Below are 26386 nucleotides of genomic sequence, written 5' to 3'. Positions count from 1 at the left end.
TCAAACTGCATGGGATGGAGAACATAGGGTGTGGAGTTTAAATGGTTAATTATTTGTTTTGCCACCAGTTTTTCCTGCAATCTTACACACTATAGGCAATATACTGATGGGTCAATAATTTGCCATGGAATGAGGATCACCACTTTTAAAAATGGGAGAAACTACTAACCTTGCCAGCAAGATAAGTTCTCGCGGTATTTTTGAGTTCACAAACTCCGGAGAATACATATGGGGTAGATGCCACGGACTTCCGACTTCCGGGTTTTACACATCAACGCCGTTGGGAGGAGGGGGGTGAATTGTTGAATTTGAACAGTGAGAGGCGTTTCGTGCATTTTTATCTGGTAAAGATGTTCGTGCCCCCCGCCCCCACCCCAAGATGAGATGGAAGACGAGATTTTCATCCGATACCTTGATTGGTCAAAACAAATGTTTAAGATGCCGCATCATCCTATCAGCTTGAAGTATTGTACAGCAAGTCCCGCCTTTCCCGAACCGGTCTGTCGAGTGAAGTACCAGATTTGATCATGTGAAGAACTCCCTCGAGTGAATCACACTTATCAATATGGCTGGCAAGGTAATAATAACCTGTCATTTTTCTTAACTGATTCCATATTATTTTAGCATTTCCATTTGATTTTTCAATTATGGTGAGAAAAATTTTTCTTCTTCTGAGAAAGTCTTCTTCCTGAGTACTGCCAAAGTGACCTTAAGCAAGCCACTGACCCCAATCCACAAGCCAAAGAGTTGCAGCACTGTTTTGACATCCCTTACATCTTTCTTGTTACGTTCCTGCATTTATGTGAGCTGGTTGTCTGTGTGGTGAGAAACACAAAGTATAGAAAGCACATGGTAAGATGAATTTCCTCCTTGGGGGATTATAATGATTACAAGAAATATAAATAAATACATTTTAAGAAAACGGTCGTTACATGACGGCCATACACTTTGAAACATAGTTAAATACAAAAGAAAACACGTTTTTTTTTTTTAAGTTATTCGCAACAAAAGCATTTTCTAACAACCATAAGAATTGTTGTTTGAATTTTTGTGAGTCTTTGAACGCAGCACCCAGAGCTACATCGACAGACGAGCGTCGAGTGCCACCTGCTGGGGAAACAAGTAACCGTCGCCAGGCGGAGCAACACAGCGTTGGTCGCCGACTGGTCCAGGCTGAAGGAGGGCAGAGAGGCGAACCGCAACAGCGAACAGATGTGAACCGGACTACGAACAGAGTACAAGCTGTCGTCAAGACGGAGAGCCCTTCATACCGCTAATATGTGGCAACCAGCGTCGGAGCGACTGCAGGTAGGACAACGACGGCCGCAGGTTGCGTTTACTGTCGACAAGGAGCCGTAAAATCAAGATTGTGCTGCCTTTTTACGAAGGCTGATTCCCGCTGTGATGCGTGTATGTGTGTACGCTGCATGAGAGACTTGCTGCACTTTGACTTGCTACAGATGCTTTCGCGTAAAAATGAGTATCTACAGGCAGCTTTGAATCATTCAAAATGAGTCCAAAATGACCAACTTGTCATTTTCCCACTCGCTGCCTCAACGTCTTTGTATTTGGTGATACGTTTACGTGCAGCTAATCACAGTACGCCAAGTGTGCGCCAAAGCTGTCTTCCACGACACCCTCAAGTGAATGTGATATATTGATATATCCCCCCCGCCCCGAATACAAACATCTCACTCATGCCTAAAATAGTGGCATCGGTCCAAAACGCATTTTATTTTCAAATGAACGTTAACCTCAGGTGTGCAAACACGGGCCTTCCACCATGCAAACGCCACGATGTTTGGTTTGTTTTTCTATTCATTCCTGTGCGAAATGGCAGCGAGGTGCCTGTGTGGAAATGTGAAAATATCCGTTAATGACACGTAGTTTGATAAGCGGGGGGCTTTCTTCGAGTCTCCTGCAGACATAATACTCTCCAGATGTGCGCCTGCCTGTGGACTGCATGGCTGCCAAGTGAACTTGCACAATCCTCTCTGTTGCCCAGACGTCAACAAGATTGAATGACGAATTATCAAGAGTTGCCCTTTTTATTTGATTTTGTTTTTGTATTCCAGCGCGAGCTGCACTCTGTGGCCGCTGTAAATTACACAATTGCGAACATCTCCTCTCATCCCCTTCATTTTATTAATAGGCGCTCGAAGTGGTTATACAACCAGCGAGACATATACGTTGCCTAGCAACCGCATTCTCCAACGATCATCCAATGGATAAAGTTTGATAACTTCGCTATTAGCCATATTGTTGTGGTACACCATGTTTGTTATAATGAATTTTTCTTTTTTTTATATATATATAATAGTGTCTGCTATTTTAAATGTAAGTTACTAGTATTAGCTTCTACAGTTCTTAAAAAAAGACCAATGCAAAAATGTCGCCATTTATAGGTATATTTGAGTAAAATTATTTTTGTTTTGTTTTATTCTATAAATATAATCAAATATACTAAAAAAAAGTAATGGTAAATCCCATATTCCAAGTTCAATTATTGGCATTTTGAGCATCAATTTGCAGAAAATAATAATAGTAATAAAAAACAGGTCTAAATACAAATAGACCTCTAGTGCTTTTTTTCCAGAGCTGCCTTCAAAGTGACTAGCTTCACATTTGACCGAGATACGAGTCATCACTTTTGCTTTGACATGTGAGCAACAATTTGAGGTACAAGCGCTGTTGGTGGTGGCAGCAAACTCAATGAATTCACTTCACAACAAGCAGCCGTTTGGCAGATAGTGAACGGTTCAAGAGGCTGCAAGCTGTTTATTGCCACTCCCAGTTAAGGTTTACTGCCAAACTAAACATAAAATAAAGCGAATTACAAGTGGTGTATCTAAAGCAACCGCATCACTTTGAAATTCCGCTATCTTAATGCTAATGCACTATCCATAGATGGACTAACCCTGCTTTAACCCTTTAAACAACACATATTTGAATACAAATGGTCCAACAACACATATAGACAAACAATATAACTAGTCACACATGTATATTCCTAAAATATGACTAGTATCACTAGATGGCTCAGGGTGCAGTCTGGAGTGTTGTCTCTGGTCGGCCATCTTAGGACAGTGGACTGCTCTGGTGCACTATGCTTTAGTCAGTGGCAAGTTCGATAATTTTCCCACTTAAATACACTTAACTCGCTGAATTTTTGTCAGACTTACAAAAAAATTATTTTTTTAACTTGGCATGCAAATTTTTGTTATTTATGTTCTTAAACGTGGCATAATTGTTTGTGTCATCTCAGTGTCATATCTAACAGCAAAAATAAAAATCGGTTGAGAATTTGGGCGAGTTGAGTTATTTCAATATCGTATTCCATCCACTGTAATGTTGTGAGTGATCGAGCAACCGTGTCCCAAGATGGGCGCCCTGTGACGACATTACTTCTCATTGGCTCACACCGCACGAGCCATCTAGTATATTATATATTAATTTATATATATATATATATATATATATATATATATATATATATATATATATATCCGCCACACTTCCACACCATGCCTTATCGGTATTGGTGACTACTCAAGAATTGAGTAGTCGTACTTGTATCGGCCTGAAAAACGTGGTATCAAACATCCAGTATTGACCGACTTTGTTCTCTTTTAAGCAGTCAATTCCATGAATTGTTTTGGTTTTTACGAGCAGGAAATGAGTTTGTAGAAACAACAATAGTGAGCCCTGAATAAAATGAACGTGACTCGACTAAACTTGTTGTTATGCAATGCATTTTGATCAAGTGATTTGGTAAACAACTTCTGTATGTTCTTTAGCCAAAATGAAAAACAAATACAAGTGATTTATTGGATTTGTTGTGAAAAAAGACATCACCCACATTGTGGGATTAGCCAGTTATGGAAAATGTTCAGACTGAACCAATGTGTGTTTTAACAGGATGAAATTAATGTTTGAAAAAGTTGTATATCTCAGTAAATAAACATAATTATCTCCAGAATAATTCAAATGGGTTCATCATAGCATTTTTATTTATTTTTGCTGGCAGAGCCATTCATTGTGACGGCCTGTCGTAAACATGCCTACCTAATAGTAGCAGGGATAAATGCAAAGTTATATTTGTAATTAATAACAGCAAAATGAGGGAAGAACCATTAGAACCGCATTATAACTAAGTGCAGTAGCAGGTTCTCGCCTGCTGCGTAACCATAGCAACAGCCCTCTTTACATTGATATCCTTCACGTCAGTTGAGTCAGGGTTGACGGGGATTTCCGCAGAGCCATCACATAGCCGGTTGCACTCCATTTTATTGTATTTATTATTTGGTCTTTTTCCTGTTTTCATCCGCGATACAACCATATTCTCACTGGCTTTGCTCCTCTGTTGCCATGGCAACACCTGATGTCTTGCTGCATAAGAATCTCATGTTTAGGCAAGAAGAAGAGCTAGATGGCGGCAGCCGGGGGTGAGGAGATACACGTTGCAGCGGGAGTTTCTGAGAAAAAGACAGCAAGCTGTTAGAGCATAAATCAAAGTCAGCGTGCTTATTAATCTTTTGCTTGACCTCACTTCTCTTTCTGTCTTTTCAAAAGATTCGTCCTCACCCTCTTGCCAACCTACACTGGTCTTGGCACAAGTGCACACACAGACAAACACAAAAAGACACAGACAATGTTCTTTTTTTGAAAATCCCTGTGGCGAGCAAGTATGTCTTTTCCTGTGTCAGCAGCTCTTTCTTTAGCCTTGGTTTCCACGTTTTGACACTTAACTATGGGTGACACTTGACAAACAGGCCTTTGCTGGAGAAAACATGTGGACCTGACGTCAGAAAGAGACGACTGGTTCCCATTGTCACCTGTGTTTGAATTTGTGTCTTTCAGTCTTTTTTTTTCCCAGTGGTGGATGTTGTAGTTATGATGAACGTGATTTGAAATAATAATAAAATAAGACACAACTATACACATGGAGCTACAGTTTCCCTATAAAGAAAAGCACATTTTCACATCGGGCCACTGGCAAAGCATCTGTCAATGCCAGTAATCCGTCTCTAATTTTCTCCACATGATGATGATTCAGAAAGGGAGACGAAACTTCAGTGAAAGATTCTGGTCAGATCTTTACTCCGCGCTTTCAATATTGATTGGCACGACATAACATTTGCAAAGAGAACAAAACTTGAAGGATGAAACTTAATCAGTGAAAATCGGTTCCCTTGTTATAACGTGTGGTACTGTGGGATCATTGTTAATTGGTTCTAAAATAAGAAGTCTGTTCTGTACCACTTTTTGGCACCCTTTTGTTGTGCTGCTCAAGAGACACACAGCAGCATGATGGAAGATCCATCCATCCACCCATTTATTCATCCATCCATCTAATACACCCATCCATCCAATCCATCCATCCAATCCATCGATACATCCAGCCATCCATTCATCCATCCATCCAATTCATCCATCCATCCATCTAATACACCCATCCACCCATTCATTCATCCATCCATCTAATACACCCATCCATCCAATCCATCGATCCATCCAGCCATCCATTCATCCATCCATCCAATCCATCCATCCATCCAGCTAATACACCCATCCATCCAATCCATCCATCCATTCATCCATCCATCTAATACACCCACCCATCCAATCCATCCATCCATCCATTCATTCATCCATCCATCCATCCATCCATCCATCTAATACACCCATCCATCCAATCCATCCATTCATCCATCCATCCAATTCATCCATCCATCCATCTAATACACCCATCCATCCAATCAATCCATCGATCCATCCAGCCATCCATTCATCCATCCATCCAATTCATCCATCCATCCAGCCATTCATCTATCCATCCATCCATCCATCCATCCATCCATCCAGCTAATACACCCATCCATCCAATCCATCCATCCAGCCATTCATTCATTCATTCATTCATTCATTCATTCATTCATTCATTCATTCATCCATCCATCTAATACACCCACCCATCCAATCCATCCATCCATCCATCCATTCATTCATCCATCCATCCATCCATCCATCCATCCAATCCATCTATCCAGTTCACGTTTACATTACTTTAATGATCAGAATGTGCTAACTGACCATATCTGGAAACATAAATGTACAAGTAAATATTAATTTAACAAATTAACTTAAATGCTTGATCCTCAGGGTGTGGACCTTCGCAAAGCAAGGCGCCCTTGTCGCTGGCAGTACCCAACGCTTCAAAGAATGAATGCTTAACATCATACGTTTAATCTCTGCTAAAGCAATTACTATCTCCTTATTTGGAAACCTGACCGAAAAGTATTGGCACAAACAGATGAGTAGTACACTACGTGTATTTCTTGTAAGTTGATCCGTTTTTTTCTCACAAATCAGCCACTTTATAAAGTTGCAAATTTACGAGTTTACTAAGTGGCAAATTATATTGGCCCCGCCCTCTAAGAAATATATATTTATACGTGGGCCTAATACGCCGTTGTATTGAATGAAAAGCCACATTTGCAGCAACCTGCTAACAAGTTCATTCATACTGTAAAATGCCAAGAAATTCATTGCATCACAGCCTCTAAACTCATCCGTACATTATCAGACCGAATCATAACCCCAATGAATCGAATCGTCATGGAATCGTATTACACCCCATGTGAGATACATACATATCGAATCGCCTTTTATTGGGGATATGTACACTCCTAATGACTATTATGAAGATTGTTTGTTGTTAAATTAGTGCCCAAGTGAAAGCTGTTTTGGGATTATTATTTTTTTTAACAGACTATACTTTAACATTAAAAATGTGTGTTTGTGCTTCTGGTCCCCTGTAGGCTTGTTCAGAAGGTTCAGTGGGATTTTAGTTTATGCCAAAGATTTGTAATGTTATTAAGTCACCCTCTGGCTGAGGTGTGGTTACTTTTTTTGTAGCCAGCACTTTTCCCTGACAACATGACAAACCTCCAATGACGCCAGAATAAGGATACAGTTGATCTCACACATATTGCGAGATATTTTCCCCCTTGTAAACCGTCCTAGCATCGGGAATTGGACATCTAAGTATACAGAGGGACAATCTGATTGACTCCAGGTTTTTTACGGGTGAGTCTGAGTTCTACTGTTCTTGGTCTCGGTTTCCACTCCAAAAATGTGACTTATGCTCTTATACGCATACAGTGCATGCTGACATAATCCATAAACAATACAAGCTGCTTAAATTACTTCTCCACATTACTTTGTAGCACAGAAGTGATAATTCCCTGTTAATCAATCAATACACAGCATTATGTTAAGCCCAAGCATGTTCACCCTACGTAAATAAATCACAACATCCAAAACCCACATATATCAATTTTCTGTACTGATTGTCCTCATTAGGGCATGTACATGGCACATATACAGTCTTCGGTTACCCTGAGAATGTCGGAGTATTTGTATAATTATCAACTAAGCCAGGAAGGATTTAGCAGCAAGTCTGTAATATGAAATGTATTATGAAATGAACCAGCTAAAAACACGATTGTCTTATATTCTCATTTTTTGGAGACATGGAGCCACTAGCTTCAGTGTTAGAGTGAGCTTATCATATCGAGCAATTTTTTGTCGAGGTCTTCCATATCTCCAGATTGACCGGGGAAACTCTTTCCTGCACTGCTCCCTTTGGGGGATATAAGATCAACTTACCATCTGTTACCTGTTAAAATCATCACTGCAGGAGGCCGAACAAAATGCTCTCCAAAGACTGCCGGCAAGCTCCTTCCTTGGAGAATGTCATCAACTTTCAGTGCATGCATTAGGTGAACAATCTCCTTTATTAGTATGTATTCAATCTTTTAAACAATACATGCATTGTTTACTCTTGGATTTCACTAGTCACCACCAAGCTTGATTGACACTTAAGAAAAAAATGTTACTTGCCAAATGTCTGGTATAACTTATAAGCAGTTTCAAATATTCATACTAAAACAATATTGGCCTATGCTTAGTCATAAAATATGAATTTGTGAATTGTTTGAACGTTCACGTCGTTGGCACTTCCACGCCGCAATGAATAGTTTAAAGTTCCAAAGATTTACATTTGGCACATGGATACAGGCAGCAGTTAATCAGTGTTTAAACATATATCATTTAGTTGTCAGACATAATTGAGCAAATTTGTGACTCTTTTTTTTAATATATATATTTATGGCTTAACTTGAAAGATGCCTACCCGAAACCATTTCAATAAATAATGCATACAATTTTGTCTCATTTATTCAAATGGGTTCTCTCTTTTCAGTTCACTATGATTCTATGGCTCAGTTCTTAAAGTGGAAGCAGGGCTTGAGACTGCAACCAATGCTCGCAAATGCGGCCTACAAAAATGTCATCTGGTCACCTGAGCTGAGCATTCTGTCCGTACTGACGGAAGGTCCATCAGTCCGTCACTAACTTAAAAAATCTGACGGACTGTTGCTACTGACTAACTAACTGGGTCATTCCCGACGGTGCTGACCTTCTCAGTCCGTCACCGGAAAACTCCCATTTTCCTGACGACTGACGGAAACGCGTGCCGTGTGGGTTTGACTGCATTGGGGTTGCTTTTAGTGGAGCAGAAGAGGGGCTCTTCGTCCTCCGACAAAAAGAAGAAGAAGAACATAGCTAGTCATTCTGGTGGTGACCTGTTGTGCTAAATCTCGTTTCCCATTTTTCAAGCCTGCTCCATTTTTAGGTCGTCCCGGCCGGTAAAGGAAGCTGGCTGTGTTGTATACACCTTTCGCTGGTCGACATTGTCCCATATTGTTCTTATTTCATCAATCACCGCGTCGTGTCATTTGGCTGTGTCTGCTTGTGCTGCGCCTGCGTGCAACTTAGTAAGTAGTACCCTATCGTTGCCAACGCGATGACGCAGAAGAAGAAGAAAATTTGACGGTCCTAAAATGAGTGGTGCCGAACTGTAAATTAGCGATGACCGAAGCGTGGTTAAAATAACGATGACAGAGTCCCGGACTGGATGATGGTCCTAAAATAGTGGTGACGGTGACAAACTGTAATTTAGCGACAATGGAAGCGCCGTTAACATAACAAAGATGGAGTGACTTATTGACAATGAAGGATTTATTTGATGATGGACTGGCGGCCCAGCCGCTGGCAAATGACGAATGACGGGATGGCAAAATTTGTACTAGCATGAGTTCATGTTTTAATGCTCCTTCTGCAGTATCACTTTTAAAAACAAGGTTAAAAGTTTTTTGCCGGTCTCTTCCTCCTGCATGCTCCCGTTGCAATGAGAGAGCCATCTGCTTATCTAAACTGAGACCATCTTTCAAAAGTTCCGTTCGGTTTGTCAGAGTGCTACAATAAAGGAGTGCTGGCGCACGCTCTGGGTGGTCAACCAAATAGGATGCGACCAAATCCTGTGCTGATGCGACCAATTTGGTCGAACCGGTGTTACCAGTGCAAAAGTTATTGCATTTGGACTATTTTGAATACATGAAACCAGTTTGTTATGGTTTTGTACTTTCTATATTCAGTCTGATTAGTTTGTTTGCATGATGTTGTATTTAGTAAAATTACAAATAAATAAATCAAAATCATAATAAATGAATTGTAATGTGGTAGATGCCACGGACTTCCGACTTTCAGGTTTCACACATCAGCGTCGTTTCCGGCCACTGCTGGCCGTGTTCCAACATTTGCACCCCCACCCTTGCGCCCCCCCAACGGACTATATGCCACGGAGCAGGCGGGACTTTCGACTTCCGGGTTTTTACCCATCAACTTTGTTTCCGTTTCAGGTTTGCGACGTGTGGTCCGCGTCCCAGTACTTGCGCTTCCTTTCCGCCTTTGTGCCCCTCGGTTGCGCGTTCCCGTCGACGGGTGCGAGGCTGCGAGCGTGTCTGTCTCAGTGTCCGAAGGTTGGGGGGCGCAGGTGTGGGGGTGCGATTGCTGGCCGCGAACGGCGCTGATGTGTAAAACCCGGAAGTCCGTGGCATCTACCCCATTGGCGGCAAGGGAGTCTCAGCTCTCTGAAATGCTTCGGACAACTGAGACAGACACACTGTACACTCGCACCCGTCAACGGGAACGCGCAACAAGTCGGAAGTCCCGCCTCCTCCGTGGCATATACCCCATTAACCAGTGAGATGGTTTGACAGATGGATCTTCAAATTGGTCATCTTATACTAACTGTGTTAGGCCATTGTGTAACAATTTGGATTGCTTCATTTCTATTCAGACTCACTTTCCAGTTAAATGGACATGCTGTGCTGAATGGGACCTGTAAATGTTGGGTACATTTCCGAAACACACAACAGCCAAGTTATAAATTCACGTACGTTTGGAGGACCAGAGAGTTCACTCCACTTCCAGAGTTGCGAAATATTTTTTTAAGCTCCTCAGGGATATAGAGTGTTGAGCAAGTTAGTTTAGGGATCACATTTTGGTTCTCCAGTGACACTTTGATCAGTGTGGATTAGGCGCCTGAAACTAATTCAGATTACACAAAATAGTTCCTGAAATGTAAATCTCAAAACAGAGCTTTTGTGTTTTCTAATCTTGGCTGAGGTTTCTGAGGTTTCCTTGTGACGCCAGCCATTGTGTATTGTAGCGTGCAGACAGGACCCTTGTCTCAAAAGCAGTCCAGTGCTGGTCTGACGATGGAGTCCGCCTCTGTCTCCGAGTCGAAATCCAAAATAGAATCAATAACTGTCATCACTTGATGAAGGGTCTACTCTTTTGGCGATATGAGAAATAGCGTTAAACACAGTAGAAATATTCTAAATACAAATCAGAGTGGCCCTCCACTCACGCCTTTTGCTCCAGGTAGGGCCTGGGGCAACCTTTCCTCCCTTCACTTGGTGCCCGGTTCGACCGCAGGAATGTGAGCCGCTGTCAGGAAGCTGTAAAGTGCTGACGCGGAGGTCAGCAAGCGTTTACACACATGTGGCTTTACTTTCACAACCCTGTCAACTTTTTTCTCGTTTTTATTAATCTGCTCCTTGCACTTTTTGACTTCCCTTATATCCTTCCGTTATGACATGCAAACCAACTTTTTGTTTTCTCAAAAAAGTCATTGCTCAGTCAATGAATGTGGCAACGGCCCCAGTCGTATTATATTTTATTTTTTTAGGTAGTCAAAGTGCTAAAAGCAATTCCCAGTGCTGCAGATAAATACAAATATTTAGATCTGATCTCATGATTTGTGATTTGTGATTTGATGAGTTGTAACCACCACTCACAGTTTTGGCACTGTATATTATACACCGGTTGGGTTACAGATGGAACATATGCATCAAAACTTGTAGGAGCAGAAACAGGCATCTTGCCCTTTTTGTGTTTTCATGGCATGTGCCAATACTCCTTTTATCTGTTCTTCTTGTTCCACTTTCTGGTGCAAAAGCATCCCTCTGCGTATTTGTACAGTGGGCACTCCGAGCGTACACAGAATTCATTTCAGGGCGCGCCTTGACCTTCGATTTGCTGTAAGAAGTTCTAAAAAGGATGACTAACCTTTCGAGGACATCATGAGTGCAAAAAAACAACAACACATTTTTAACCCCATAAAAGCCTGAACCATGAAATATATGAGAGAAAATTCAGATTTTTTTTGTAAATTGAGTATTTATTGGTTCTTTTGAACAAACAACTTCCACATATAACTTTTACATTTCTAACTGTCAAAAAATTATAATAATAAACAGGCATATCGAGCATATTAGTATTTCCAAAAATCAGAAAGAACATTTCCCACTATTAATAAGTATAGATGTCTCCCCTTTCTCAATCTTGCAAGGTCGCTGGAAAAGCCATCGCCTGGGTGATACTGCCCTCTAATGGATTATTTGTGCAATGTACGTGTCAGATCATATACATCAGGGTTTTAATGGGGAAAAAATATTATACTCGTGAAATAGAGGGCTCAAAATGTCTTTAATATGATTAAATACAATGCCGTTATAGGGTCTAAGGTTAATGGTATAACTTCATGTGTACAGATTTCATTATCCATCCTTTTTTTTTTTTAAGTTCACAAAAAGGTCGTTTTTGATTAAATGATTTGGGTTCTTGATTCTTGTCCTTGACAATTTCAATTTAAAAATGTTAACTCATAAAACCGTGAAAAGGCTCAGCTGTGTAATGAAGGTTCATTTTTATTTGGCCTGAGGTTGGGGTGCAAACTTTTGTTTGGTCCAGACTGAAATAAATAAACTTAAGTTAACCTTTCTCCTCTTTCTCCTCAGCACTTTCAGAGCATGCTGAAGACCAAGTTGAATGTGCTGACGCTGAGAAAGGAGCCGTTGCCCACGGTGATCTTCCATGAGCCCGAGGCCATTGAACTTTGCTCCACCACACCACTTACAAAGAACAAAACTCATGCTGGATACAAGGTAAAATCACATGAAACCTTATAATCCCCAAATCCAGTCTTTTCCCTGAATACTAATTCTATAATAGTATTACTACAGTCATAATCCAACTTTTCTTCTGGACACTGAGTTCTATTCATTTCCACAATTTCCACTTTACCTAACCTGCTACTGTACCTGGCTATTACAGTCTGATAACTAAGGTGATTTCATGTTGTAATGTTGATTCTTGCAGTGTGGACACAATGTTGCTCTTATTCAGCAAAGTGTACAAACAAACACTTTGCATTTTAGAGGCCAAAATGGACGAGAGTTCAAACAGCAGAATCTCAAACTTCCTTAAATTCAAATGTGGCCATGAAGTGAAAGTCAGTAGAAAAGCCCTTGGTTAGGACACGGATGGTTCGCGTTCATTAATACACACAGACGGGCTTTGTCATTTTTAATTCTCTTGTCTATGTAACTAAAAAAAAATATTGCTTCAAATTAGAAATGGATTTGAAAGTGTTTTGAAACTGTGCAGTGGAAACTCTTCTCTCAGTGTCATGACTTCACAATGTATCTTGATTACGTTTTTAGTCCATAAAATGATGGCCCAAAGACCTTTAGAAAGGAAAAGCATTCATTATTCTTCATCCTTCCATCTGACTGCGTCTGAAATCTCATTTTATTGGACCAGTTATGTCTATAATTTGGCAACCACTGTTTTTCACTCTGACTGCTTAGCTCCCTTGCTCAGCAAGTGAAATTATTGACATGTTTTTTTTGGTTGTTGTTTTGTTTTTGCTTTTACTGATAACTTCCCTTTCCACCCAGTTTTGAGTAGGTTCACGGACTTATATATGAAAGGGCTAACAGTGATGCTACCGGCGGCCATCTTACATTGCTACAACTTGAATACATTGAATTGACTGCAACATTCTCATGTTATTTTCTGTCTACAGCAAAAAATACCCACTGTCTAAGACCAATAAGTCTGGGAGAAGCGCTACATGCACATTTCATTGCTAAGAATAGAATTTAAAAAATTCTCTACTATGTATAACTTGGAGAACTACTGTTGTCAGAACCCTCAACAATCAAATGAAAGCAAAGCCCATTAGGAAAAAAAAATGCTGTGAATTGTAAACATAACACTGAGATGATATACACTCTAAAAAGAGAATTGTTGAACCAATTTAAGATTATAAATTAAATTGTTGACCAACTTAAAAAAAACATTTCAATCGGTAATACATGATTGAATTAAGTTAGTTCAAAGTGAATAAATTAAGTTTAATTAATTATGTGTTCATCAAACTTAATACTTTGGATTGGAGTCACTTTGGATTAACTTCATTCAGGTGAATATATTAAGTTTATTGAACTCATAATTAATTAAACTTAATATAGTCACTTTGGACTAACATAATTCAATTGTGTGTTACCAATGGAAGTGATTTATTTTAAAGCTGGCCAACAATTTGTAATCTTAAAGTTGCATTATGCCGTTTAAAAAAGGGAATTTTTACATCATGCATGTTCCACCAATGCCCAGATGAGTACGAAGAGCCCTGCCTGTTTTACTCCGACTGCATCTATCAGCTTTTATCTTCCCTTTATAGTAGAGTGTGCGAACCCTCACACTCCACAGTTTCTTTGGGAAGAAAAGGGGTGGAGTTTTTTTTTTTTTAACTCATTTGAAGTCATGTCTTATGGGGGTTGAATGGCTCTCACGTTGAAGAGTTGTTCAAAAGTCATTCGTTGGTGGACGTCACATCACTAGTGTTCGCGGAAATGCTCCCACACAGTCAGTCAAGCGGAGCGCTTACGTGGAAACACGGTAAATCCAATGTATGAATGGGGAGGCGGTTAAGGACTCTAGTGAGCCCAATATAGCGGAGTAAGAGTAGCGTTACTTACTTCACACATCTACTCAAGTAAAAGTAAAGAGTATTGTGTGGTAAAACTGCTCTTAGAAGTACTTTTTTCCTAGCATCAAGCACGCAGTGGTTGCAGTGTTTTCAATGGAAAAAACAAACAGAAGTTGTCAGTAAAATTGGCAACTGAAGATGGCTGCCCTCTAGCTTCGGCGGCCAGGGGACTATTGATAGTGCGTTCATGTATACAATAAGTCCATGGCTCTAAACTTGACAGTGACCCCGAGTGACTTGTTTCCTAATGGCCACTTCAGCGTTTTGATGAATTATACATAGAATTATTATTTGACACCAGTAATGTCAAAGTCAGCGTTATTCAGCGACGTAAATGTGACACATTTAAAGCACATTTTTGATTAGAAGTCGTTTTATGGCAAAGTCATGGTCGTGGGCACTTTGCATCACACAGTTGGCTGTCATCCGCCATGAAAGAAACTAAATATTGATATGTCGCCTAGGTGAAGGCTGAACTTACTGGACTTGATAGCCCTTCTCTTCCTGGTGTGAATCTCAACATCCACTTGTAGCCTCTGAGCTCACCGCTCTTTCCAGCATTGTGGATGATGCCAAGCCGCGTTGCCGTGGAAACCACTACCACTATTTAGCCGAGCACTAGCCACATAAAAGTAATCTCTCCCATCTGTTAGCGAAACTTCCTCAAATGTGAAGTGCTGGCAGGTGTAACATCCTGTCTGACTCACGACCTGCCTGTCTGCATATCTGTCTGCCCATCTGCCAGAGCGTCTCCACTTCCAGACATTTTTGCCTCAATGCTGTAATGAGAGAAAACTGAAGAAACAATCGCGGCTTTGCTCTCCCCGCCATCCGCCTTGCTGACTTTTATAGGCGACGGTACAATATGACACCATTTATGACCTTCACAGTGTTTTATATTCTGTCTTATGCTTCCTTCATCCCCTCCTCCACTTCGTTCCTTCTGAAGCCGCAGTCTCAGTTTGCAAACAGAAAGGCTGGCTGAGGACCGCTGACATACTGCCAAAGCTAACAGCTAGCATGGATGAAAGGCCACCTCTCATTTCCCTTGCCTGGCTTGCTGCTGGTAAAGCAGCCCACTTCACATCCATTCAAACACTGTCCGATAGTTTTCACTTTGCAGCTACGCCAGAGTGGTAGTCACAGATTAACTCATTCACTGCCATTGACGGCTATAGACGTAAAAAAAAAAAAGTACTTTTTTCAACTTTTGTTAATTAATTTTTTTATTTAAAAAAAAAAAAGAAGAAGAAGTAAAGATTATTAAAAATTAGGGGCGTCAGCCAATTACAATTTTTTATTGTAATTAATTGCATGACTTCACTAGTTATTTTTTATTATTTAAAAAAAAGAAAAGATTAAAAAAAGAAAAGAAAAGATTATTAAAAATTAGGGGCGTCAGGCAATTAAAATTTTTAATCGTAATTAATCGCATGACTTCACTAGTTAACTCACGATTAATCACAAATTTTATATCTGTTCTAAATGTACAATAAAACAAAATTTCTAGGTTTTCATACTCTTTTTAACAAAAGCGGGAAAAAACTAATAGAAATAGTTCAAATTAATTTTTGACATCTATAGTCGTCAATGGCAGTGAATGAGTTAAGATTCATTAAGTTAGTTTAGTTTGTTCAGTACATTTCTCAGATCAGTATTGGATTTCTCAAAGCTACTTGTTTGGTTTTCATATCAGTATTACTTGTGCACTTAAAAAAGACAGTTGCTCATTAGTTTTTAGTTAGTTATTAATATCAAGTAAATCTATTTACATTTACATTAGACTTTTTCCCCCACAAGCGAATCTGGACTTTTTCTCATTTAGAGTAATTTGTGAAGCTTTAGATCGCCCAATGATCAACCCGTTTTCTGAACTAGCTCATGGCTTTTGTAGGAGAACCATGAAGTTTTGCTATTTGTACAATATTTTTGAAAAATAGACTTGCTGGTTTGCAAATTTCAATTATATATTATATACTAAAGCAAGTGGGGGGGGGGTAGGCTTACTAAAACATGCATTTGGTATATCTGCTTTAGTTGCCCATCCAGAATGTTCAATCCTGATCTGGTTTGTGTTTGCACCATGTGTAGACCAGATGTGAGAGCTGTGTCAGCGCCGTATTGTAAATGGTGAGGCATCACGCTAACACGATACAAAATAACCAGTCAGTTAATTTAATAAAGTCCAGTGGTGGGTACTTCATATTATGGAGTGTACTATTACTGGAATATATAGTGCTGCATTTAAGATGTGCATATAAAAGCTTCTTTCATGCAGACTGAGCCACTACAGATTTGACCTAAACCAAAACACTCAGACTAAGTTTTGCTCTTTACACACGCTCCATGCATAGACCCGCACGCATCCCATCTTTGCATGCCTTGGCAAGCGGAGCCAGCTGTGCTGTGCTGATTCAATAAGTTTTGAGGAATGTTAACAACCTCCTCTGGAATGCTGCATTCCCAAGCCGTGGATTCCCAGTCATGTAGGGGGATGCAGACACGGGGGCCTTCTGAGGGAAAATGTCAAGATAGCCTCAGTCTCTGACAGGGCAACATTTGTGTTCTGACCTTTTCGGACGCTGCTAGTGCCAAATATTTCTGTTAAGATTGCCAATTAGTCGTTTGGTTTCGGTTGTTTAAACAGGATGTCACTTTGGTCTTGTGTCTATGTGGTCATTGCAATTTTCTAGCAATGTTGCGTGCCTTCATGGACAGTAGCTGCTTTCTGGGGTTTTCTTCAGTGACACCAACACAGCGAGCTCAATCGATTCCATTTCGATTCACAAGAGTTCAGTTCGATTCGATTCACTTCACTTCAATCCGATATTGATAACTGTTAAGTGATTTAGTTGATTAGTGAAAGTAACATGTGCAATAATCACTTAAGTGTTACACAAACATTGACATCAGCAAGGATGAGATGAAAATATTTTCATAATTCTATTTCAATAATTTTTAAATATAATTTAAAAAGAGGTCAGGTTTTTCATAAATATAAGAAAATACTTTTTCAAAAATTTTTCAAAATTTCAAGAAAACAGATACAAATTTTTTTTGGGCCTTAGACATATTCAATTGATTCATGGTTTTATGAATCAATATCAGGCTCGAGAAGGAAAATCGATTTGATATCAATTATTGGATTTTTCAAACCCAGCTCTAGTGCCTTTATATTACCATAAAAATGCTGCAAGTGTGAAATAATCAGCTGCGCAGGCGTCAGCCAACACATTTGTGTTTCAAGACTTTCGACATGTGTACATTACACTTGCCTCTTGTAAAAAAACAAAAATGACGACATAATAGTGATAAAGTATTGAATAGTTGAAATCGCCATTGCCGAAACATCCTTCTTCTTGTTTAATGTTCCCAGCTCAAAATCTCTCTCCTCCCTTTTCTCATCGCATTCCTCGGACTATTTTTCTCTCCTTTGCTACGTTCCCAAGCTTCTCTTCAGGGTCAGATATCTCACCATTGCTTTCCAAACTTCACCTTTTTTTCCCATCATTTCCTCTGTTCCTTCCCCATTGATAACTGCAACAGCTGTGCCACAGTCCTGCACCTTCCGTGCGCACATATCAGCAGACACCCACCGTGTTGACGTGAAAAGGCCAAAATGTTCCCGTCTGTCCTCCTACCAGCCAGCTCACACGGCTGCGGATGTTTGCTTTGTCTCCCTCTGTTCATCCGTTGCTTTCTTGTCTCATAATTTGCATTTACTCGTCGTCTTGGCTTCCCATCTTGAAATAACAACATTCACTCATCCCCCCCCCCCCCCCGCCCCTGCATCCGAGTTTGTCTGTATGGCCTTTATTCATCATTGCTAAATAAGCATTTATTTCTTCTCGCCAAATTTTTTACGTCTATTTGGTTTAAAATATCTGATTAAGTCACATTCTGTCATCCTAATTGAATGATCTTTGTTGCTTTGACTTATTTATTTATTATTACAAATACTGAATTCAATGATTATTGAGCAAAACCTTATTTGGCATATTCTCCTGTGATTTATATACCGCCTGGACATAACTTGAGGTTGTTCATTGTTAAACATTGCCAGAAAATTCTATATGCCATATGAAGCACACTGCCTCATTCTTTAACTCATTTGCACCCAAAAACGTATAAATAAGTTCCATTTTAAATATTCCTATGCTCCCAATGACGTATTTACACTTTTTTTTTTCAATATATTTTTGTTTTATGCTAGAGCATACATAAGGCTTTGATGCAGCCTCTGAACTAAAGAGAATGCTTGAGGCAATGGTAGTTACTACAAAAAAAGGCCAGCAGGTGGCATCTGAGTATAAGAGATCAACCAGGGCCATGTTGCAACAATCTGCCCCCCCACCCACACACACACTCTTTTAAACAGATTAGAGAATACTGATGAAACTTAGCTATATTCTAATGCTAATTGCTGCAAAACGGAAACAGATAGACTTTTTTCTTGACGAAAGAAGAGACTCTAGTTTTTCTTTTGGTAGGTTCCATGTTTTTATAGCAATAGAACACAATATTCTGTGGGCCTAGCAAAATCCTTCAAAATCCAGTAAAATAGCGAGGAGCGAAGGGGGTTGCTTCAGTGAAAATGGCTGGGAGTGAATTAGATAAAGGGGAAGCCAAACCAAAAGAAAATTATTGACAATATGTCATATGCGACCTCATATTCTAAACATGACATTCTGATGAATGTTACATTTGTGGAATATGAGTTCAACCTGTCTGTAGCGTGTCTTTTAAGTTGTGACTGCTTGTACAAAAGTGTAGGAGTTGTCAATTTTCCAAGGCACTCTTGAACGCAGCACTGTTAGGCCTCCTTCCTTCAGAATTTTCTCTATGCCAGTGGTGTCAAAGTCCGGTCCTGGAGGGCCTGAGTCCTGCATGTTTGAGCGGATTCCCACATACAACACAGCTGATTCATATTCAAGCTCATCAGCAAGCTCTGCAGGAGCCTGATATTGATCCTGGTCATTGAATCAGGTGTGTTGGAGTAGAGAAACCTGGAAAACATGCAGTCTTGGAATCACATGGAATCAATGTTTGAAATTGAATGTGACTGTTGCGAAATGTTAACAATTAGCCGAATGAGGGAGTGCAAAACAGTCGAGGTTATGTGAGGATAAACGACGTGAAGGAGGCAAGACGTGTGATGTGCGCACTGAAGAAACCAATAAACGAGAGAATAGTGGGAAAAGTTATGCGAAGAGGAGGCAACAGAGGAGAAACACATGGCAAGTTGAAACAAAGGGGAGGACTCTTGTGCTCTCCGAGATGATTTAAAGATGCACGCTTGGCTTTCAATCACTTGGAGGACTGCAGATGTGTCCTGCTTGGTGATAGATTTAGGGTGTCAATTTTAGCCAGCGCTTGCGATCAAAGCTGCAGTCCAGCAACTTTGTGGTTTGACTCACACAAACTTTTCCAGCAAAAAAATCACTCTTGTTTTCAACTAATGAATCTTTTGCTTGTTTTTGGACATTCCTGACACGCTCTTGGAAAGACTTGCGCGCAGTAACTGCAAAACAATTTTGTTGACATATTGCGCATTGTACAGCTTTACGATGTGTCAAATATATTTCCTTTCAACTAATTCCGGTGATATTGTAAAAAAAAAAACGCTCTGCTGGACGATTTCCACTCTTAGCGCTTAAGATGAATGCTGTTCATTTTAATCTGAATCTGAAGGATCATTGGATCTGCCATCATGACTTCTTTAGTAACTCATTCGCTGCCATTGACGGCTATAGACGTCAAAAATTCATTTGAACTATTTCTATTTAACATTTTTTTCCATTTTTGTTAACAAGAGTATGAAAACCTAGAATTAGTTTTTGTTCATTTAGAACAGATGTCAAATTTGTGATTAATCGTGAGTTAACTAGTGAAGTCATGCGATTGATTACGATTACAAATTTTAATCGCCTGATGCCCCTAATTTTTAATAATCTTTTCTTTAAAAAAATAAAACTTAATACAACTTTTTTTTTAAGAAAAGATTATTAAAACTTAGGGGCGTCAAGCGATATTTTTTTTTTTAAGCGTAATTAATCGCATGACTTCACTAGTTAACTCACGATTAATCCCAATTTTTATATATTTTTTAATACAATAAAAAAGGTTTTCCAACTCTTTCCAACTGTTAATAAAAATAGTTCAGAGGAATTTTTGACGTCTATAGCCGTCAATGGCAATGAATGAGTTAAAGCTGCATTCTTACATCCTTCCAAAATCTTTAGTTTCTCCCTTGAAGGTAATGTCTGGTGAAAGTATATGATGTTAGCAACCGCGGGTTGTGAAATACGTTACTACCATCATGAATTTTCATATTTCCGTAGAGTTTTGCTGGGTTGACGCTTGCTCATTGGCTCACAGAACCGCACACGCACAGCAGTGACGACTAGGCCAGTTGTTATACACACTTTCTTGAACGATCCCATTCATTTGAAGTCATGGTGGAGAAAAGGGGCTTTGCCCTGGCATTGGCAGACTAAACATAAGCCGTGAAAGCAGGAAAGTACGTTATGAATAAAACCAGACATGGGTGTCTGCTCTTTCATACAGTATGCTGTCAGTCTGACTTACAGTAGAATTGTTTCTTTAACATGCATGTGTACTCATTTTTTTCAAATTAGAATAACTTCTTCAAGATGCATTGTCTTGTTTTCAAGGTGGTCTCAAAGATATTACTAACTTACTTATTTGTTGTTGTTGGTAAAACCAAGCCTGGCAGAAACGTCTATTCTATTCAATTTGACATTTGAATAAATTCATATTTGAAGACACATCATTTAAAGCAATGTATTAAAAGTTTGAGCGAGAAGCGTCTTCCAGTTCCATTATAAACACAGACGCGAGTGAAAACTATTTGAGTATTTGGCTGGTCGAAGGCTCCTCCTCTGTGTATTTTTATAAAGCCATAAAGAGTAGTGTAGCGAAAAAGGCACAAGTGAGCCGTTATTGCTGAGCTCTTCTCAGTTTCCATCAAGAACTGTGTGAAGAACTTCACAATTTATCCATCTCAATGTCCACGGTCTATTGCGGTTGTGGTATTCTGTCTGTTTTTTTTTAATGTTCTGTCAGCCATTGTTGAGCAAAATACTTTTTCTCTTTGAATACAAGCGCTTAGAAATAGGCGTGGCCAGTCATTTTGATGACAATGCTAATTAGCTGAGGTCATAATTGTAGTTTAAATTAGGGGTGTCGAAATGAGTGTGTTAATTTTGAGTTAATTTAAAGTTCCTTTAACGCCACTATTTTTTTAACACACAATTAAAGTCCTCGTCAAAATTTAGCAGTAATACACAACAATTACATTTTAAATCAGATTAATCACATCTTAGAATTTTGATTAATCACGATTAATCACTTAATATAAAAGGCTTTTTTTATCAATATTTTTTCCCGCCAAATTTGAAGAGCACCGGTTATGTGTTCAATCTTTTGACATTTAATGTTATGAGGACGTCTTCAAAAAAATTTGATCCACTGCACACGCTCATCCTCTTATTCTAATCAATGAATTACTTGCATAGTTTAAAATGGGGAAAAAATGACACCAATATTTTGACATGAACAAATATTCTAAATGTCACAAGCAAACATTTATTAAATGCTTTACTTTAATGCATGTAATTATGTTTATTGCTCAAACAACCTGTGCTACCTTAAACATAGCCATCTGCTGTCACGCTAAAGATAATCTATGGTCAAAATGAATAGTGTGATTAATCTGCGTTAATTCATGATTAATGCAATATTTTTTCGTGATTAATTAATCAGTTAATGCTTTAACTTTTGACAGCACTAATAATGCATATATTTGTGAAGACTGGGGTCAAGTTAAATTTTGTTTTTTTATGTGAAAATTTTCACAAATTACTTCAGGTTAAAGATTAGATAGTTCTTACTATGGAAAGAAAAATGCACTGTGATGTCATTAACATCTTATAAATGCAATTATGCCATCTAGTGGCAGAAAAATGACTTCAACACAAATCAATGTCACACTCATTTTTTACAGTACAGTAAATATTTTAAATTTTAACTCAAATTTATGAATTATTATGAAATTACAGTATCAATGAGTAAAACATGTAGCCATATTTCTATTAGTTAAATTTTTAGAGTATGAAAACTTTGAAAAAATATTTTATTGTTCATTTAGAAGAGATATAAACTTTGTGATTAATCGTGAGTTAACTATTGAAGTCATGTGATTAACACAATGTGTAATCAATAAAACCAAACCAAACAACAACAAAAATTACGATTAAAAATGTTATCGCCTGACACCCCTAGTTTAAATAGTATAGATAACATTAACCTCAATGTACATAAACTCAAACCTGTTACATTCCCCTTCAAGGGTCTTAAACGTCGGTGGCCAAAACATGCGTAATTAAAATGAAACTCCCCTAATAACCACCAAAGGGTGCAGGAACTGTACAAATGGAAAACAACCTGGCATTTTTTTTTAAACAGATAACATGACAACAACGAGCAATTTTAATATTGCGATATTGCCATTATCGTTACATCCCTAGTGTCAAGTCTCTTAAATTGTCTATGTGAGGTACATTTGGTTTAAAAAATAAAAGCTCTATATTTTGTCTTCTTGGTAATGATTTGTGTTATGAACACAATGTAATGTTGTTTCCTGCAGGTGACCTACCTGGGCAAGGTGACAATTTCCGGGACCGACTTCCTGTCCGGCTGCACGGAGTCAGCGGTGGTCGGTCTGGTGGAGCATCGTGCTCTCGCTCAGCAGCAGGATACGTGCCCCCCTGGCAGCTCCCTACTGGAGATACGGCCCTTCCAGGTACGTCTCCACCACCTGGACGGCCACGGCGAGGCCTCCGTAACCATGGACACCTACCAGGTGGCGCGGATCGCATACTGCACGGCCGATCACAGCGTCCGACCCAACGTGTTCGCCTGGATCTACCGGGAGATCAACGACGACCTGACCTTTCAGATGGACTGCCACGCCGTGGAGTGCGAGAGCAAGCTGGAGGCCAAGAAGCTAGCGCATTCCATGATGGAGGCGTTCCGCAAGACTTTCCACAGCATGCGCTGCGACGGGCGCATCCACAAGAGCGGCTCTTCGGACGAGTTTGCCGAGGATTCCTCTACTCCGGAAGATTCAACCCCAGACGATGGTTGAAGTGATGCTGATGGAAGCTCCTGATCCCCGTTCTTACAAATCAAGGGGTGAAGGGAAGGACGGACAGATTAGCTGCTCTCTCTCATTCTCCCCTTTTACTTTCACTCGGACCATTAGCAGACGCCAAGAATCAACTCAACTGGTATGATAATACTTTCAAGATTTATAGTCCAAAAATATATAAATAATCATTTGGGTCTTTGTGGGTCAAGTCACCCTTAAGAGATGGGCCAGATATTTGAATTGCCATTTGGGTCGCACTGCACCCAGCAAAGGTACTTATTAAATAAAGCTTTTCTATCAATGGAACCACAAACTGCAATGTCTGATCTTCAGACTTTGTCTCAAGAAGCTGATTATTACAACGTCAGGGACAGACATCTGACTATTTTGGGCCTCAAGCCAGAGTTTATGAGACTGTCGGGGAGCTTGCGTAATGGCTACGATGCCTTCATAAAAGTCGTATCACCATATCATCGTCACGGTACCTTCTTAGGCTCCCCCAAACTTACAGATATTTACTCATATGGTACTTAGGTATGTCAGTACATGAATGACATCTATAGAAAGAAACACATGTAGATGTCGCACATGCTCTGGAAGGGTTGATAGCTGGAGCTTTTCCGTGACATGCTAATCATTCATGTATGATTTTTGTTTCAAACATACCAAAATCCATGCTTAATTCTGCCTGTCAGATTATGTGCCTCAATTTCATCTACAGTACATTTGTTTTGTCTGAAACCCGATTTGTATCAGGCCAAACGTGTGGGCCCTCTTATTTTGTTTGGCCTGTGGTTAGAGATGACTGTGTACACGACGCAAGTGCTCGTTGCCCCGTAAAGTAGAAAAAAGATAGACACAGGAGTAGCACCATGCAACCAACGGGCTCAGATCTTCTGGCCTCTGAATGTTTGTCCAAAAGACATCACGGTAGTTCTAAGAGAGCGACAAACTACTACTACTCTGACGGGACTGCATGGAACAGATCGGCGGATTTGGTCCCCCACCTCAAGGATTCCAACAGAATGATAACAGTGTTGAGTGGGACGTGCGCACACAAGAAGCCTGGAAAGCAGAGCTGGCTCAAGCAAGGTTCTTACAAACGCTCGGATGAATCAAGGCTAACATGCACGCACTCAACCATGCATCTAATTCTACATACTCTATGTACATGCACATTGCATTGGGCTCCCACTTAATAAGCTTATGTACATAAAATGTATGTATCACTTTCCAAATATTACAGCATAAATGTTTATAAATATTTTAAATAATAAAAAAGCTGAGAAATGTCGTACGATAAAGAAACAGTGTTATAAATCCTACTGTGAATCGTAAGTGGAGAGCCTGATAAAAGTGGTTTGCGTGTGTGTGTGTGCGTTAGATGAGATTGAAATGTTGGAAGAAATGTGTGCCGGTTGAAGGGGTAGAAAACTGTACATTAGTCGTGTCTGTTTGAAATCTCCCACTTGCTTTAAATGTTTGACAAATGTTCCATAAGTGTTTTCTATACAGTGTCTGCAAAGATCAAGAAACGGTTGCATATAAAGCATTTACAAAGATCAGTCATGTGACGGTGTTCTGTTTTTCCTCACCAAACCACACATCTGTCTGACCTTCTTTGGATTTGAAATAAAACAAGATAGACTTCACTTTTATCTTTGAGAATGGAAAAGTATCTTCTTTTTGGTTGAGACTTGCCCACTAAACAATATTGAACGTATTTTCTTTGCAAATCTTAACATGTTCCTTCCTCGAGTCCAGAAAAATGTAGACTTCAGATGTTTTCTGGCAAAGTCTAGTCTGACCTTGTGTTGTTTTTCAATGTTCACCATGTTGACATGGTGACTGCTGACGATATGCCAATATTCACCACAGTATTCTTGACTTCATTAGCAGATTTCTTTACCAAGGAAGGCATTCTGTAATCATCTACTTTACTTGTCTCCTGTTCTTCTTCAAGCCTTTAAATTTTACTGAACGTCACCTGTGCTTAATAACAACACTTTCTTTTATCACTGTTAATTTGACCACCTCACTTAGATTGATTTTGTTCTTTTAGCCTCTTTTGCCTCCTTCAAATTATCCAAATACTTACAGATGTACTCTGCTGAAAGTACATTTCAAATCCATTGTGTAGTGCGTTAAGAAAAAGAAAAAAATGTCCAAATAAATACCTTTGTGCCTCAATGTACATATAAGAACCACAATTCCGCGCTTGAATGATTTGAGTCCCTTGTGGCAACCACAGTGAATCTGTAGGTGGTTTCAGTGCCCTGACAAGCTCATAAACAAAACCTCACGGGTTTTCCCGGCATGTTTTAGGGTCAATTCTGTCAGTTTAGTTAATGCTGTGAGGCTCTTACTCATTCCCTCCATTCCATCATTTTATTGTGTTGTTGTTGTGCTTCTTGTTCTCGTCTGCCAAAGTGTGACAGACATCTTTTTGGCTTTCAAAGAGGCCACATCAATAACTAAATGACAAACTATTCGCTACACTTATGGCTGGCCATCATTTTGCAGCTTAAAAGCAGCAGCAGTAGAGAATTGGAGGCAAGATGGATGCTGGCTTGATGATGTCGTCATGGAAAAACACTGCCTCCTTCTGGCAACTTGTGCGAACTCTTCTATTGTTTTTTTTTTTTTTTTGCACTAACTACACTTGTTCGCTTGCATTATTCGGTGGATAAATAAATACAACCGATGATTATCACATTTACTCAGATTAAGATTTTATTTAGACTATCATATTATTTGCAAATTTGGACAATTTAAAAGATAGAAAACAAAAAAGATAAATCAAGACTGAATGTGTCACATTAATCGTCAATTCACAGGGGGGTAAACAAAAAACGGTTGTTAAGCGTGGACTAAATGCTAACTGTAGCATTCTCCCATAATTCTGCGCGAATGAAAAACTTTTTATTTTATTTTTTTTTAATTTAAGAATTTGTCCCACATTATAC

The 26386-nt window shown here is 39.4% G+C and overlaps 1 protein-coding gene across 1 annotated transcript; it reads left to right on the top strand.

The window, feature by feature from the left end:
- The first annotated feature begins 1121 nt into the window (after positions 1 to 1121).
- pid1 (phosphotyrosine interaction domain containing 1) lies at positions 1122 to 24985 on the top strand. Its single transcript, XM_086079708.1, has 3 exons — positions 1122 to 1308; positions 12210 to 12356; positions 22917 to 24985. Exons 1-3 carry the CDS (start codon positions 1279 to 1281, stop codon positions 23415 to 23417), a joined length of 678 nt encoding a protein of 225 aa, XP_085935834.1. The 5' UTR covers positions 1122 to 1278; the 3' UTR covers positions 23418 to 24985.
- The last annotated feature ends 1401 nt before the right edge of the window (positions 24986 to 26386 follow it).

This window comes from Leptonotus elevatus, chromosome 7 (assembly GCF_054856555.1).
Source record: "Leptonotus elevatus isolate MCC_2025b chromosome 7, RoL_Lele_1.0, whole genome shotgun sequence".
NCBI classification, from domain to species: domain Eukaryota; kingdom Metazoa; phylum Chordata; class Actinopteri; order Syngnathiformes; family Syngnathidae; genus Leptonotus; species Leptonotus elevatus.
Note: the sequence above shows the minus strand (reverse complement) of the source record. Positions and strands in the feature narration are given on the sequence as shown.

Coding starts and splice junctions, on each gene's coding strand:
- pid1 (XM_086079708.1), top strand. CDS start 1,279: ATGTGGCAACCAGCGTCGGAGCGACTGCAG. Junction 1,309..12,209: donor CAGCGTCGGAGCGACTGCAG/GTAGGACAACGA, acceptor CTTTCTCCTCAG/CACTTTCAGAGCATGCTGAA. Junction 12,357..22,916: donor AAACTCATGCTGGATACAAG/GTAAAATCACAT, acceptor TGTTTCCTGCAG/GTGACCTACCTGGGCAAGGT.